The sequence below is a fragment of the Penicillium waksmanii genome (assembly GCF_028829765.1).
Source record: "Penicillium waksmanii strain IBT 27052 chromosome Unknown utg000007l:1.0-4314555.0:1.0-4317578.0, whole genome shotgun sequence".
NCBI lineage: Eukaryota > Fungi > Ascomycota > Eurotiomycetes > Eurotiales > Aspergillaceae > Penicillium > Penicillium waksmanii.
The window spans coordinates 1105683-1122452 of NW_026643253.1; the positions used below are offsets into that span (position 1 = coordinate 1105683).

At 50.0% G+C, this 16770-nt stretch overlaps 4 protein-coding genes across 4 annotated transcripts; 3 read left to right on the forward strand and 1 right to left on the reverse strand.

Moving 5' to 3' along the window:
- Nucleotides 1–5828: 5828 nt before the first annotated feature.
- N7481_007267 (SSH4 family protein) lies at nt 5829–6806 on the reverse strand (the record flags this gene model as incomplete). The annotated part of the gene is made up of 1 exon (XM_057266486.1): nt 5829–6806. The coding sequence occupies one exon, from the start codon at nt 6804–6806 to the stop codon at nt 5829–5831; it is 978 nt and encodes a 325-aa protein (XP_057120687.1).
- Nucleotides 6807–7562: 756 nt separating this feature from the next.
- On the forward strand, nt 7563–10438 carry N7481_007268 (uncharacterized protein; the record flags this gene model as incomplete). The annotated part of the gene is made up of 3 exons (XM_057266487.1): nt 7563–7649; nt 7708–8812; nt 8982–10438. The coding sequence occupies 3 exons, from the start codon at nt 7563–7565 to the stop codon at nt 10436–10438; spliced, it is 2649 nt and encodes an 882-aa protein (XP_057120688.1).
- Nucleotides 10439–11062: 624 nt separating this feature from the next.
- On the forward strand, nt 11063–12835 carry N7481_007269 (putative mRNA processing protein (Mss51); the record flags this gene model as incomplete). The annotated part of the gene is made up of 3 exons (XM_057266488.1): nt 11063–11951; nt 12083–12740; nt 12805–12835. The coding sequence occupies 3 exons, from the start codon at nt 11063–11065 to the stop codon at nt 12833–12835; spliced, it is 1578 nt and encodes a 525-aa protein (XP_057120689.1).
- Nucleotides 12836–13206: 371 nt separating this feature from the next.
- On the forward strand, nt 13207–16446 carry N7481_007270 (tetratricopeptide repeat protein; the record flags this gene model as incomplete). The annotated part of the gene is made up of 5 exons (XM_057266489.1): nt 13207–13366; nt 13418–13568; nt 13618–14179; nt 14406–15760; nt 15840–16446. 5 exons carry the CDS (start codon nt 13207–13209, stop codon nt 16444–16446), a joined length of 2835 nt encoding a protein of 944 aa, XP_057120690.1.
- Between the last annotated feature and the right edge of the window lie 324 nt (nt 16447–16770).

Genomic DNA, 16770 nt, shown 5'->3' on the forward strand with positions numbered 1-16770 from the left:
TAGTCGTTCCTCTGTCGCAGGTACACTATCGTGATCGACTAGGTCATTTTAGTCTCGGCATGCATCAGTAGAACGAAACATCAACAAAAACACGAATGGATAACGGGAAGCCAAAACTGAAATGAATTACGGACTAAAATGAATGAAATTGAATAAAATAGGAAATAGAAACGGAAACGAAAACGAGAAATCTGAAAAATATAATATTTTATATAACATAAAGGTATTTATTTTTTTATGCAATCTCAGAGAAAAAAGCAAAAGCCAAGGATAAACATCTCCGATCATGCACGCGAGATTCACTCATCGCTGCACATTCTGCATTTCCGGTTGCATCTCGGATGGAGATGCGTCGGCCCTTCATCATTGGTGCCCAGCCGAACCTTTTTTTTTCTATTCTTAACTTGGGCTTGATCGACATGTGTACAGGTACGGATAGAGCAGGTACGAATTAGCTATAGATAAGTAACTGGTTGTGTATTCCGTACATGTTACTAATAATGACCAATCCGAATAGCATAGCAGTTCTCTTCTGCCGTACTCCATAGCAATGCTGCACGCGCGCGCTATCAGGGAACCACTCGTGAAGGACATGAAACACTGATTAGTGGAAGAAATTGAGCAGTCCCCCAGTATGCTAGCGTGTTTGGGCAAGCCCTTTCGCGTTCTGTACTCCGTACCTTCTTTTTGCTCAGCGTCAGGACCAGCGCCAACGTGGAGCGAGAAATGATCGACCGTGATTCGCACGCCCTATGTGGCTCAGGATGGATTCCTTAATTTTAACGTGCGTCTTGGAAGCAGAACAACGCATCAGACCAGACAAGCCCATCTCGACGACGAACCCACTCCTGCACGGTAACCGGGGCACGAAAGTCACGCGAAATGGGGCGGGAAATCCTAGCGGCGATCGCCACACGCCGTGACTTGGCCAGTCGTGGGCGGGTGAAGCTTGAGTGGGTCATTCATACATACTAGCGCCGAGTAATGGAGTTGGTGGGGGTAAATATAATATACACTGTACATAGTGTGGTATTTTGTGTGATACCATGGGTCGTGTAGGGCGCATTTATGTGGTACGTGTCAGCACGAAGGAAACCTTGGAGACTGGATAGGCATATTGTGGAGGATGTAGTCAGTAGGTTAGCAAGAATGGCTGAAAAAGGTATCAGGAGGTATCATACCTACCTCCTAAGGCAACTCAAAGAAAGAAAAGGCGCGGTCGATGCCGCGGACGCCCCTAAACAGGGTTAGGCGACCCAACTGGATGGCGCGAAGGTTGTCAGCAATAGCAAATAACCATCCATTACTCCATTAGTCCAAGATAGTGCATATCCCGGTGACTGGAGGAGAATAGAGGAGATTGTCTGTTTATGAGAGTAGCACAGTAGATCATTTTGGTTGGGTTCTGTAGAAATATACGGAGTGCTACACTTACCACTATACTAGTATTACATCTCTATATGCCATGGTACATAGTGCATACCTAGCTCTTGGATATACTTTCAACTTGTCCCTATAGACAGGGGTTCACCAGTCATCCTCCATCCTCCCTTTGCACATGGAAATCCTTCCAACATCCTGGCCAAAGTAGACGCGCACTGGCGTCTAATCTCAGCCGGAGCTCGTGCGGCCAGCCATCTGCACCCGGCCTAAAAGGGACATCGTTATCTCCGCACGCGCTCGAGGATCGGCTGCAAAGTATATTGAAGAGATCACTGCACAGCCCAACCCGCCAAGTACTGGCTGCATTGTTCTTCGGGGTCCACGCAATCTGGTACTTTGTCACTTGCACAGGCCGTTGCATTCGATTTTGACTCTAGTGGCAACCTACAGCCCACCAACCCTTCTCTGCCCACAGCTGCTTGCCTCCCCCCTTCCCCTCCCTTTTCCAGTCAAGTGCTGCACCAGCCCTGTCGTTGGAATGCAGGCCCAGCAATAACCGTTAGAGGCGCAGTCCCCCCCAGTTGCCTACTCTCGAACCGAACCGCCAGATCGTAGCCCCCGGCCGATTCATGGATCATGGAGCACTCGGTCATGAGTGAAACAGACGCGTATCTCGGCTGCACGGACTCCCTTGGACCCAGTGTTGTCCGGGACTCCACACTGGAATGGAAGTTCACAGCTGCGATTTCAAATCCCGGAAGAGTCCGGATCCACTGAGTCGCGCGCACTTTGTTCCTTATTTCAATATCTCATGAGGCAACAAGAATCTTGAGTCAGCATTAGCCACTCGGCAAAAATGGACAAGGGGGAGGAGGAGAGGAGAGGAGAGAAAAGTAATAAAATTTGATCTTTCGTAAACCGAGATTAAACCGAGCAAAACAAAGGGGAAAACGGTAACTAGAACTAGAACTGCCACGGACATCCAACGGAGACGGGGATGTCTACCCCGAATTGTACGGGAGTACCTACGGAGTACTGTACAACTCTACGGAAACTACGGAGTAAGTGGGAATTCAACTTTCGCACCAAGACCTGACAGGACGACGGAAAGTGGAAAAAAGGGAGATGACTTGCAGCTGGGGACGGGGACCGGGGGGGGGGGGGGAGGTCGATCCCACACGGCTTTCCCCTCTCGTACTCTTCAGTTTACCTTTTTGGCGCAGGCAAGCCGATTAGCCATAATTCGCTTTCAGCTTCCGACAAATCGTAAGCTTAGCAATCCCACATCTGCGACGCCCGCCCCTCCTCACAAAATACACTATCCAACTCTCGTGTTTCCCTTTTTGGTCGGGAATGGGGAGAACACCATTTACGAGTAGATCAGCCGTGGGGCTCTCTCTCTTTCCCCTCCAAGCACGAGTATCCATATTCGTACATAGGTACGGGAGCACACTCCATAGTGCGTTACAAGCGGCGTTACGCCGAGGGTGGATCTTTGCGCAAGATCCACGCTTGTCGTCGGCCGAGCGAGAAGGAATCCGTAAAACTCATGCAAAAAATATAACACCCTACTGAAAAGTACATTAGAACAGTAGAAGAAGGGGAAAACGACCTACAGAGTAGTATTAGTATATAGTAGCGTATCCATAGTAAATTGGACAATGAGAAAGTCCCCATCCCCGTCCCCGTCCCCGTCTCCGTCTCGTTCTCCATATTGATGCATTTCTGCGACGATAATCGACCCCACCAAGCGCCGTTCCTTTTCTCCTCAGCTCCACCCATTGTCGACGTGGTCGGCTTGTCAGCGTCCACAATTTCAAATCGATGTGCGCGGGACGAGACACATCTTGGTCGAATGGGTACACCCTGGGTACATATGTACAGTGCACGGAGTAGCGTGTGCGATCTGGTGGCAACGGCCAGCCTCTCTCCCCACCTGCACTGCAGGGGATTGCGCACTGTCCCGTGTAATATCACATCCGTTCTCCGGAGGCTCAGGAGTCGCTCCGTCTTTCGAGTAGCCTTTATGCGATCTCCATTGGCTCGATACCTGGGGCAAGATTCAACCGTCTAGCCCTCTGCTCGCTTACTGGACCTGCCCGGCCGACGCCCTGATTCTTAGCTGCAGCGAGGCTGCAGCCGCTGTAACCATCGAGGATAGTCTCGGGTTTATCACCGATTTCGGTCCCCACTCGACTGTTCGTAGAGGAGGGTTCTTCCCGGTATTACATTTACACTCCGTCGTTGGCCATAGTGCGATCTGTACCAAGGCGCGAAGTCGGCTACTCCAGTACATACTGTAAGCAAGTACCTAGTCTAAGTGACCACTCCCTTTCAGTTGGTCCTTTTGGATTGTGGACACAATGGTCTCGGTCTCGGGCCTAGAAGGATATGGATATGGCGCAATCAATTCCCATTGATGAAGTGATTACAATTTGCAATGCCATTGCGTGTTGCGCCTCGTGTTCGTTCCGTTCAAGTTACATCAAATGGCCATCGTATACTTTGACTCCCTTCATAATCCGAGTGAACCTATGATTCATGCTCGTTTCCAGTGATCCACATTTAAATACTGCCAAGCCTTCACTCAATAAGTACAATGTATCTTCAGATGTCAATTCAAAGTACCTCTGTACCTTAGCCTATTAAGTAGGAATGACATGAAAAAAACCCCCACGAGGATCCTCGCTGACTCCATCGAATTAGGACCCATGTACATAAGTACATAGTAAGATATCCCAGATAAAGAGCGCGAAAAAGAAAGCGAGAAACAGCGATAATGTACCGAGTAACTACTACCCCTTTCGTCCAAGCGCATGACATGCATTTTGATATGCGGTCATTGCGCCCCCCCAGTTTCCAGCTCCAGATGGCTCAGGCCTCTCCCTCCCATGAACGACGGGAAGCACGAAGCTGTTTTTAGAACCAATGTCTTTGGGTCAGGCAACCCTGGCGTGGTCTACACTTCAATTCACACTGTCTGTACGCGGCTCTGAGGCTCATCCCCCCAGGTCAAGGATGTGAAACCGGCGAGTCTAGGCCAATACAAACCAAACCTGGTCGGGCTAGAACCCAGATCCGACTCAACTCGACTCGCGTAGCCGATGCCTCCGGATCTTCATATTCACAAGAAGACCCAAGCCAAACCCACTGGTAAGCATGAAATGCTGTTCGAATATGTATGCAAAGAGACGATCCCACCGCGGGACGGGTAGTTTGTGACGTCAACTTGAAGTAGTTCTAGTTCTAGGTTCTGCTGCTGTTCATGCAAGCTCGTTTCATAGATTCACACTGCGGATCAGATGGGGGGGGATAAGGAAGGGCCGAAAGGGGGAAAAGGGGAAAGCCAGAGAACTTTTTTTTTTTTATTAAAAAAATAGTACATAGACTCCATAGAAGAAAAAGAAAACCAAAGTACTGTACTGTACATCCCAACTATCCCAAAAGAGAAACATAGATTACTTTCTAATACTGCAGAATCCTCGATTCCGAATGGAGGACAGGTGGAGGGGCCCCGGGGCTAATACATACATACATGCATACTGTACATACCATATGGATGTGCTCCGAACATACAACCCCTACCCCTACCCCTACCCCTACCCCCTGCTAGCAGCTAATCTACTCCATACGACAACTGTACTCTCTACTGCAGGTCGGGAATGCAGGAGTTGCTTCCCCCCCGAACGCACTAATGCGCACATCTACAAGGAATCGATGCAAAGGAGCGAGGCCGGTAGCTTTCTAGAACCGGGGATGCACGATGGCGGCATATACCCCTGCTACATAGCGTCTGGTAAGCCTCGGCAGCCCGTCGAACCAGCCTCTCATATGCCGTGCTCGGCGGTTACCTCGGAGCGTAGGATAATAGTTCCATGCGCGCTGCTTGATTCGGAGGGAAATATGATATCAGAGATTGGTGAAATGTATTGCTATTGCTAACAGGGGCGGGAGAAGTACATAACGCAACACAATACGGGACTCGGGAGTAAGTAGTAAAATTCAAATGATGCAGCCAGAATTCCTGTCATATTGGAAAAATCTCCACTTCCTTTGTTCTAGTACATTACACATGGCTATGATATGGCCTAAGCTACTAAGCTAGCTAGGTAACCAACCTTACTCCGTAATTTGATATACTTGTACATGTCATGTCATGCCCTCAAGCCATCCAGGGTCTAGCAAAAAAAATAAGCATCGTGACCTATCACAAAACAGCTGCAAAGCCAAAAATAAACCCCCAATAAGATATAAGAATTAGGTCAATCTCAGCCCTAACGGATGTTTGGTCCCTGAAACTTGGCATGACAAGCAGAAGCAAGATTGAAATCGGATTGGAGGCTGTCCCGGATTGGAAGCCGAAGCTCGGTCCTGACAGGGGTGTGGTGTGGCAAGGTGAAAAAAAAGCACCAAAAGCACCAGACGCACAAGACTCTCGAAGGAATCTACGTAGGCTTCCAGAGCCACCCTGCAGGGTCAAAGCAAGACTCGAAGTCGACGCCACCAAACAACCCAATGGCCCCATACAGGTCAAAGTCCCCTTCTAAGCCATTAACCCCGCCAGAATCCTCATCTATTTCTTCGTGTAAGTTCCACCCACCAGCAGGTCGCCCATTACGGGTGAAAAAGACCTCCACTTTGCACCTTTTCGACTTCTTGCTGTCGCTGTCGCTGTCGCCGGTGCCGGTGCCCAAAATCGGACGATCCGGAATATCAAAGACCATGCCCAGACCAACCGTCTCGCCGATCTGGACCGGCGTCGTAAAGTCTCGCCCACCCCATGAATCATTCACAAATCGACACCCATCATCAGAGCACACGCCCAAACTACCCCGTTCCCATCCAGGAGATCTCCAAGAAGGATAAGGGCCCGCCGCAAATCCCATCGTGAACCCGGATGCATCATCACCACCGGATCCCGGCCCAGCGCGAAGACCCTTCAACTTGAGTTCAAAATAGATCGTCTTCTTCCGGCTCTGCGCGAATGGTGAATCCACCGCGGCAAAGTACAAAGGTAAATGCGTCAATACTACGCAGTCGCCGTTCCGATCGGTCGAGCTTCCCTTCCAATGACCGCGTGATGTGGTAGTTAGTTTGCCGTTGAATTCACGCGGTTGCACGGGTCGGATGTCGTGGGTGTGCACTTCGTTCCAGACGGTTGATGATGGTAAGACGGGAGTCCAGAGTGGGGTTGAGTCGCAGAATTGGTGGGCTCGATCTGCATCCGAGGCGGAGGCGTTGCCTGTGCCTGAGCTGTAGTAGCCTGATATTGGGGGTGGTGGGAAAACCGTGGTATCGGGTACAGCTTCTTGCCAGTTGTGATATGGTGGTGGTTGAACTGGGGCTGAGGCTGAGGCTGAGGATGAAGCCATCTGTGAGTCCTCGTAGCTAGGCGGAGCGCCAGAGTGTTGATTTTGAGCCATGTTGGATAGGGTCGGGTGTACAGAGTGACTGTGTGAGGTGAGAGGTGAGCGTTGTAGGAGAGGAAGTGGTAGAGTGGTGGTAGAGAGTGTAAAAGTGGTTAATCTGAGTGAATAAGGTTGTCTCGTCATTTTGTCCCACGGTTGCCAAGCGGGGCAGTGCCAAACGGACAACAATAGATATACTACAGTACTAGTCAGCAGAGAGTAGATGTACAGTAGATATACTGTATACTACTATATAGACAGAATATAGTAAGTGAATACAATAACCAGGCTTGCTTTATTGAGTTATTATCGTGACACATTGCCAATCCAGCCAGTCAGCAGAGCAGAGTAGAACGGAACAGGCAGAACCATGTAAATAATAATTATAGTAATAGTAGTAACATCAATCATTATTGAATAATTCTGACATTCTGGTTCAAACAATCTAAAAAATCTAAAAAATACTCATAGAAACCCTCTTCTATTGCGAGCTGTCACAAAAAGGAGACTTTGGGGGATCATCGGGTCCTGCAGGTCTCACCTCACACAGTGGCAACTCGCAACTCGCAACTTGAGAATTTCTTTCTTCGATCCTGCAGTTCATCCTCCAATTTTTCCCTTTTCCCTTTCTCTTTGCTCGGAGTTCAGGGGGGCTTCCCCTCTTCTCTTTTTCTTCTTCTCTTGAATCGCAGAGCATTCACTCGTTCAGCTCTCGATTTCACCACCACTCCAGCCATCCCCTGTCCCCATGCGACCAAGACTCTGAACGCCATGTTGGACGATCAGCCCCGCAGAAGTCGGCGATCCTCCATCTCCGAGCATATTCAGCGCGTCTTTAATGTGGATCGACTGGATAAGGTAAATGAACTTCATCCCTTCTCCCCTGCATCCCACGCGGTTGTTAACCTACCCGAAGAAACGCGTGAGTGATGGCTTTCAGGCTGATCAGGCGAGGAACGCTGCCTTGGTACCCAAGTCCGAAATCACCATCGGCTTCGAGGTCGGTGCCGGTAGCACCATCGCTGGCGAAACGAAGCCCAGTTCTTTTACACATTCGTCTCGGAATTCTCGGCTGCCATCCGTCAGTACGCCGGGTTCGAGTCCCCCAGTTCATCCAGTGCGGGTTCAGGATGAAGACGCCGAGGACCCCAAACAACTGGCATCAGATATGAGTGCCCCTAATGCTAATACCAACACTACCAACAATGCGAGTGCCGCAAACATAGATCTCATCTGCAGATCTCCAACCTGGGAAAAAGACGTCAATCGCAAAGAACGACGCGCCACCAAGCGACTCGAGGCAGAGCGCAAAGAACTCGAAAAGCGCCTCTCTCATCTTGAAGAGGCCCAACTCAAATTAGATCAAGGCGTCTACGACAGAAACTCTCGCCGCTTGACAAAAAAGCAACCTCTAGGTAGCTCAACGCGCTCATCAAGTGCCAATACTGAAAGACCCAGATCATCAAGCTTCACCTCACTTTTCTCCTCCAAGCGACGCTCTCGATCGCGAGCAAGTTCAATGACTGGCAGTGACAGGGAATCGCGCAGCTCGATCGAGAATGGACCTCCAACGCTCCCCTTGACGCTGCCTGAACAGTTCGGTACTGCTGTCTCTCGTGAACTCGCAACCCGCCATGGAACAAGTCTGGTACCGTCTCATCAGATGCCTCGGGCGCTGCACCACACTCCGGCCAAGTCGGATGATCTCCGTGAGAACTGGAAGCTGGCTGAAGAATGGAAGAAGAAGACTGGAGGCACAGAGCCAGAGAACACCGTGACAACGAAAAGGGCATCATTCAGATCCAAATTCACAAGGTCGGATAAGCATACTCCCAACGGATCCTCCACTAGCTATCCCCCCAGCAAGCCTATGTCTACACCTCATCCAACTCCCCACACACCTTCGCAGGCGACGGAACTATCTGCAGATCTCGACCGCGATTCTTTCACCGCAGCACTTCGAGCCGAGAGAATCGCGCCAGGTGTGGCAAGCAGAAACCCCAACGCATCAAGTCCCAATGGTACACCTCCTCCGCGGAAAAAAGCACCAAGAAATACTGCACAGCTTGAAGCTTGTCCACCAGCTTCAGTCATAGCGGCCCGTCAAGCGAACAACGCGCTACGTACCCCCCCCGGAGAACTCTCCCACTCAAACTAGCCCTAAGGCTTTCCATGGCTCAACAGCGATAGCCGCATCAACAACGGGGAATTTCCCAAAGAAAGGCCGAGCCGATATTAGTCAAAAGACCTACAAGTCCTCTCCTCTGGCCCTGAACCCCTTCACAAACAAAGATGACGATCAAAAGCACGGGCGGTCTCCAAAATCTGCAACACAGCCCGCTGGACATGGTCATGGTCATGGCAATACGACACCGTCTCGTCTCCCCGAGGAACAAGGTCAAGGACAGAGAGGACAAGGCCGTTTGAATGCGAATGGTTTTAAGAAATCAAGCCCACCAACCCGCCCAGTGGCGGACCATTCGGTCACTGCCAAAATGCAAGCTCCCGTCACTTCCCAGCAACAACGTCCAGCAAATGAAAAATCAACAGAGAACCGGCCTGCGAGAATGGTCTCACCCGATACGAAAGCCGAACATATGCCAAGAGACGCAAATATGTCTCCTCTAATGGTTCCACCACTGAAACATTCTGGCAGACGATCCACGATCATCACGTCGGGTAGCCCGAAATCAAACAACGGGACACAGGAGGCACCAATCGTCGTGGCAGAGACACAGGAGGTATCGGTACCGGCGTCGACACCAGCACTCGATCAAGTGAATTCGAAGACTGATTCCACACGCCGGGTCTACCAACTCACAGACGGAGGTCCAGGCAATACCTCTATGCAAAGCGTACACCGACCGGGACATAGTCGAACATCATCACATTCATCATACGGGGGATCGAGCTACGATACAGCAGATGAGGAGGTTCTGGATATATCCAAGGCTCATACAAAAATGAAACCTCAGCCCTCGCCACCTCAGGCCTCGCCATCTGAAGCCCCCCAAGGCCCTCCCCCTCGAGCTCAAGCTCAAGCATCAAAATTCCAAGCTCCAAAGTCCCCCAACACAAACCCACCTATGGCTATGCAATTGCAAGATGCCGGAACAAATGGAATGATCAACCCAAATGTTCATTTTCCCATTCCCAGGGCAAATCCAAATCCTCCTCTCGCCCCGGACGGCCCAATCGCAATGATGAGATCAACTCTAGTCCAACGCACAAAAAAGCCACTAAAGGACCAAGTCCTCGCAAAGCTATTTGTCATCTGCTGCTCTTGCAAATACTGGCACGATATGCCGTCAGAGATATACGCCCGACTAGCATGTCCAGAGCGCCTCCCATCCGAATCTCGTCTCGTTCGCACGTTTTCTCGCAAAATTTCTTCGCGGCGGAACTCGATTTTTTCTTCTTCAGACCCGTCGGGTCGGGGACTACCGAGCCAATTAAGGGTGCAACCCCCTTCGAACAAGGGTACTGGCGGTGGCACTGAGAATGGTAGTCCCGAGCAGCGAAATGGAAATGGAAATGGCGCTTCTGCGTTAGTGCCTGTTCAATGCAATTGGTGTGGACATGGTATGACCCGAGCCTGTTGCCAGGGGTGGACTACTCTTGTCCAAATGCGCGACAGACACCACTAAGCGAAGCAAAGCGAATGATACGATAATTCCACGATACTTTAATCAGATACATACAGCACAAACTCACGTCCCTCATTAACATTAGCATGGCATTAGTTAATATTCACGACGACACGGATAAATGATCATGGCTAACTTGAACTCTTACCTTACCTACCCTCCTGTACTTTCTCTGCATCTTTTTTCTCCCAAATTCACTATGTACTTCAGAATTGACTTCGTACTTACACTGTTCTCGTAAACTGTGCACACTCGTATGAACACTCATATGAACACTCATATATACCTAGATACTCATTCACTGTCTCTTACGTGGAATTGTTTCAGTATTTACACACTGGGAGTATAGTTCACATGCTTAGCATTGCAATTATACATAGGCTCTTCTCGGTTTCTACATTTTTCCTTTCTCGAGATTAAATCTAGCTTACCAAGATCCTTACAGAAAGCGCAGCATTTCGCAATTGCCCAGATCTGCACAGTATCCAGTAGTTTTCTAAAAATGAAATCCGATCAAACCACCTGCTCTCCACATCCAGGTCACGTGAACGCGGCCCTCGAGGAAAAACGGCCGGGATCAACCACATGCTTTAGCTCTACCTGCCCCATCACCACCAATTCACAATGGCAACAGGCTACACCTGTGCCCAGTGCCTTCAGGTACTCCGTCAAGGCGTGCGGGTATCATCCCATACACCCGCACGCCTGCAAAGCCTAGCCCACGTCCGCCGAAGATGTGCAATCAGCCCATCGTGGACTCGCAGCTTTGGCTCCGAGCGCAACAACCGCCCACTCGGTGGAAACGCCTCTGAGCAGCTCAAGGGTGGTGTTACGGCAAAGTCTCAATCTCAATCGCCTACCTCCCTGTCGCAGAAAGCATCCGCCTCAACCTCCACCGGCCCCTCCGTCGACACGCGAGCCCTGCTGAAACCCGACAATCTATTCCACTCCTTCTCGAACTCGCCCTCGCCAGCAATTCGCCAGCGAGCCGCATTCATCAAACAAAACGCTTTCTGCCCTCACCCAGATCACGCACAGACTCGTGCCCCCGTCTCGCCGCACGATCCCGAATCGCGAAAGACTCAGACTGTGGATGCAACTGCAGGTGGCAGCAGTCTACCCCCAGCCCACTCGCACTTCGAGTGCCCGGACTGCGGTGTACCGGTCTACTGCTCCGAGGGACACTGGATGGACGACTTTGAAGCTCATCTGGGGATCTGTGACACGCTTCGACAAATCAATGAGGACGACCATGATCTCCAGTCTGGTCGCTTCTTCCCGGAATTCAATTACCCCGGTGTTCAGGATGATAATTTCGTGGTTAACATGACAAATTGGGATACACTCATGTATACCCGTGAATTTGACGCTGTTAATGATGATCGCTCCATGCGTCAGGTTACGCGCATGCTTACTTACCCGCAGACTATTGCTAGTGTTTTGCATGAGCTTAGTCCGTACAGTATTCGGGGAAAGGATCGGTTGACGCCTGAGGGATTGAAGAGTGTTTCTGGTATGTTGATTCAGTGTTTCCCAGCCCAGCCCAGCCCAGCCCAGTCCAGTTCATGGATAAAAGAGAAGAGAAGGGGATTGAATTGTACACACTTCAGCAATAACCGACCCGCTAACTCAACTTACTCCCAGCCCTCCGCTACTCCCTCCACCCACCCCGAACCGGCGAAAGCATCGACCTAAAAGGCCTCCGCCTCAAAGCCCCCCCCAGTCCGAATCTTCATCCTCGGCGCACGCGCCGAATCCTCCCTCCCCGCGACGTCTGGCTGCAACTACAATACATGTTCCCGCGCTCGCTAATCAACCTCGTCTTCATCGGACCAGAGAGCATGTCAAACCGCGACGCAGAATTCCCCCTCCCCGAACGAACCCCGGAGAACCCCTTCGGCGGTATCGTCGAGGACCGTCTCGGCGGCCAGATGAAGATCACTACCTATGTTGATTACTTCCACACTATGTATCAGGCGCAGTATTTCCAGCCCTTCGATCCTTATCTCGATGTCTTTATGCTGTTCCATCCTGGTCTTGGACATCCTGCCAGTTCGCATGAGTGGGAGGAGACCCTGCCCCAGTTACTTGAGACAAAGGTTCCTATTCTTTGCACGGGTTATACGCAGTGGGATATGGAGAGGGATATTAAGTGGGTGAATGAGAAGTGCAAGGGCGAATTTGATATGTTGCTTGAACCTGGGGAGAATATCTTCAGAAGTTTGAGGTGGGATTTGAATGATATGGATCCTCACGATATTTCGTGTGGAAATTGGGGGTTGTGGGGGTTCCGTGGAAAGAGGTATGTTATTGTTCTTTCCCCTCGTGGAAATTGTGGCGGTGGCTAACCTGATATTTACATTTAGATACGAGGCTGCGATGAGTGACAAGGAGTAAAGAAAGGGATCCTACACAGAGACAGACGCGCTCTACTCAATAGTGACGGATAGGATATCAAGCGCCCTTTCTTTTCTTCTCTTTTTTTCTGTACTATATTTGTTTTCTTGTTCTCCTGCCAGTGATTTGGGGAATATGTAGTAGATAGAATTTCCTTTCCTACCCAAGTTTACTTATGTCCTCTCTCCCCTACAATGTTCAAGTTGTTACTGTACTTGCCAGGTATCATATCCATATTCAGCATCCAATGATATTTCTTCATGGTTGAAGAGAAAAAGCCGTCTAGATCTTTTAGATCTTTTTTCTAAAATAGAATCGAGCAACATGACATATCTTAGCGCCCGAAAGATCACCTGATAGTGAGATTGAGGATGGAGTCTCCGCCCAAATTGGGACCTTCATCTACCCCAGAAACCAAGGCAGGGAGTACTGGCATATTAGCTATGGCACCTTCATATATAGTATCGTTTGGTGACGAAAACCGGGGTTACCAGATGGGAGTCAATTATGGATCGATATATCCGCCCCCGGGTAGGTTTCACAAGACCCTTACCAAGCTCAAATTGACTAATATTGGCCCAGAGCAACCGGAAACTCCACCAACCCCTCTATCGACTGTCCCGTTCCGTCGTGACCCAGACTTTGTCAGTCGCGACTCACTGCTCGATCAGATACATAAGAAGGTCTCAGTCCCAGGGTCTAGGATATCTCTTGTGGGCATCGGCGGCGTCGGGTCAGTGCACACAGGTCAGCGGTCGAATTAGTACTCACAGGATCAACAGGAAATCGCAACTTAGTATCGAATACTCTTATCGAGTCCGATGCCAATCGCCGGCGACATGGGTTTTCTGGGTCCACGCAAGTAACGCGGCTCGGTTCGAGCAAAGTTTCCGGGATATCGCCGACCAGGCCAAAATTCCTTGGCGTCATGATCCAACAGTCAACATATTCCAACTGGTCGAAAGCTGGCTCCGGGATGGCAAGAGAGGAAATTGGTTACTGATTCTTGATAATGTTGATGATGATCGGTTCCTTCAGCAGCCCCCGGCAACGGGGCAGCAGGGTCTAAAGGTCGGCCAAATCAACACCTCGACAAAGCCACTATTAGCATTTCTCCCCCGAAGCCAAAAAGGATCAATAATGATCACAAGTCGGAACCAAGAGGTAGCACTGAAAATTGTCGATCGCCAAGACATCATTAAAATCGAACCAATGAAAAAGGCCGAGGCGATAGAACTTCTCCAACGAAAGCTGAGACTCCAAGTGGAAACCCCTGATATTGTGAACTTAGTGGAAGAACTGGAGTTTATGCCACTAGCGATCATACAGGCAGCCGGCTATATTGTACATCGAGCGCCCCGCTGCTCGGTGTCGCAGTACCTGAGAGATTCTTCGGGAAAATGATTGCGAAGCGACAAAGCTTCTTGATTATGAGGCAGGTCATCATTATCGAGATTGGGAGGCAAGGAACTCGATTCTGGCCACATGGAAGATATCCTTTGATCATATTCGACAAATGAGACCATCCGCTACTGATTTGCTCTCTCTTATGAGCTTTTTTGACCGACAGGCAATATCAGAGGATCTTTTTCGAGGTTATTATAAGATAAAAGGCGACGATCCGAGCTCAGAGGAGACTACGCTCGATTATAGTAAGGATGATACGAAAAGTACACCCTATTCTAGTGTGGATCACAATTTTGAGGATGATATTACAACATTAAGAGACTTTTCATTTATTTCTATCAACAACGACAGCACAGTGTTTACGATGCATCGGCTAGTGCAACTTACCGTACGTATATGGTTGGAAGCTGATGGACATCTAGAGCGATGGAAGGAACAATTTATTATGATCCTGTGGCAAAGGTTTCCTACAGGTGAATTTGAAAACTGGGCAAAATGTCAGTCGCTCTTTCCACATGTGAAATCAGTCATGTCACAACGACCGGAATCAGAAGAATGTCTACGAAAATGGGCTACGTTGCTTCACAAGGGGGCATGGTATGCACGGGGAAGCGGCAAAATAGCAGAGTCAATAGACATGGCATCTAAATCGAGGAACGAAAGGGCGTCACTGTTTGGCTCAGATGGTGAAGAGACCCTCGATAGCACTGCGATATTAGCGAGCGTACACCGACTCCAGGGACGATGGGAAGAGGCGGAGCAGCTCGAGGTGCAGGTCATGGAGGCTCGCAAGACGATCATGGAGACTCTCAAGACGAAGTTCGGCGAGGATCATCCTGACACGCTTTCGAGTATGGGCAACCTGGCGTTGATATATAGGTGCCAGGACCGGTGGGAAGAGGCGGAGCAGCTCTTTGTGCAGGTTATAGAGACGAGTAAGACGAAGCTCGGCGCCGACCATCCTAGCACGCTAACGAGCATGGGCAATCTGGCGTTGACGTATAGGTACCAGGGCCGGTGGGAAGATGCAGAGCGGCTCTTTGTGCAGGTCATAGAGACGAGCAAGACGAAGCTGGGCGCTGACCACCATGAAACGCTGACGAGTATAGGCAACCTGGCGTTGATGTATAGTTGCCAGGGCCGGTGGGAAGAGGCGGAACAGCTCTTTGTGCAGGTTATAGAGAAGAGCAAGATGAAGCTAGGCGCCGACCACCCTCACACGTTGACAAGCATGGCCAACCTGGCGTCAACGTATCAGGGCCAGGACCGGTGGGAAGAGGCGGAGCAGCTGTTTGTGCAGGTTATAGAGAAGAGCAAGACAAAACTGGGCGCCGACCACCCTGACATGTTGATAAGCTTGGCCAAACTGGCGTCGACGTATCAGCACCAGGGCCAGTGGGAAGAGGCGGAGCAGCTCTTTATGCAGGTTATAGAGAAGAGCAAGATGAAGCTCGGTGCTGACTATCCTTATATTTTGATCAGCATGGCCAATCCAGGCGTCAACGTATCAGAATCAGGGTCGGTGGGAAGAGGCGGAGCAGCTCTTTGTGCAGGTTATAGAGAAGAGCATGACGAAGCTGGGCACTGACCATCCTAGCACATTGATCAGCATGGCCAACCTGGCGTCAACGTATCAGAACCAGGGCCGGTTGGAAGAGGCGGAGCAGCTTAACGTAAAGATCATGGAGACGAGCAAGACGAAGCTGGGCGCCGACCATCCTTATATGTTGATCAGCATGGCCAATCTGGCGTCAATGTATCAGAACCAGGGCCGGTTGGAAGAGGCGGAGCAACTTAACGTAAAGGTCATGGAGACTTTCAGGACAAAGCTCGGCGCCGACCATCCTAGCACGCTGGCAACCATGGGCAATCTGGCGTCGATCTATATGCGCCAGGGCCGGTGGCAAGAGGCCAAGCGGCTCGAGGTGCAGGTCGTGGAGATGAGAAAGGCGAAACTCGGCGCTGATCATCCCGAAACACTGACAAGTATGCACAATCTAGCTCACGACCTTAGGTCTTTGGGCCAAAACACAGCCGCTTTGTTGTTGATGGCCGACTGTGTTCGACTTTGTGACCGAAAACTAGGCCCTGGCCATCCGCATACCATGTCTTCCAAGTCTACTTTAAACAAATGGAGTGGGGAGGGTGACACTGGCGGAGACGGTGGGCGCACAATCTTCTCGCGCCTCTTTAGCAGAAATTAAGAATCTTCTTCAATTATTCTAGAATTCATTTTTGCTTGGGGATAGTGAAAAGTAAAAACCAAATTAACATCTTTCTTTGCAAAACTGAATAGCTCTGTTTCACGTGCAGTTGGATATACTGTCTAGCATTTCAGATTCTGTCATGTTCACCAAAATACTTAGCTTCGTAATACAGTAGGCATAGTAGTATCAAGGAAGTAGCTCGTATCTATCAAGGCATTTAATATCAGATTGTAAGAGCCTATGGCCAACAAGTCTTGGTTTGATTCGACTAAACGGGTAACCTATGGGGCCGTATTATGTCCGATGTTCCGTACCATACGT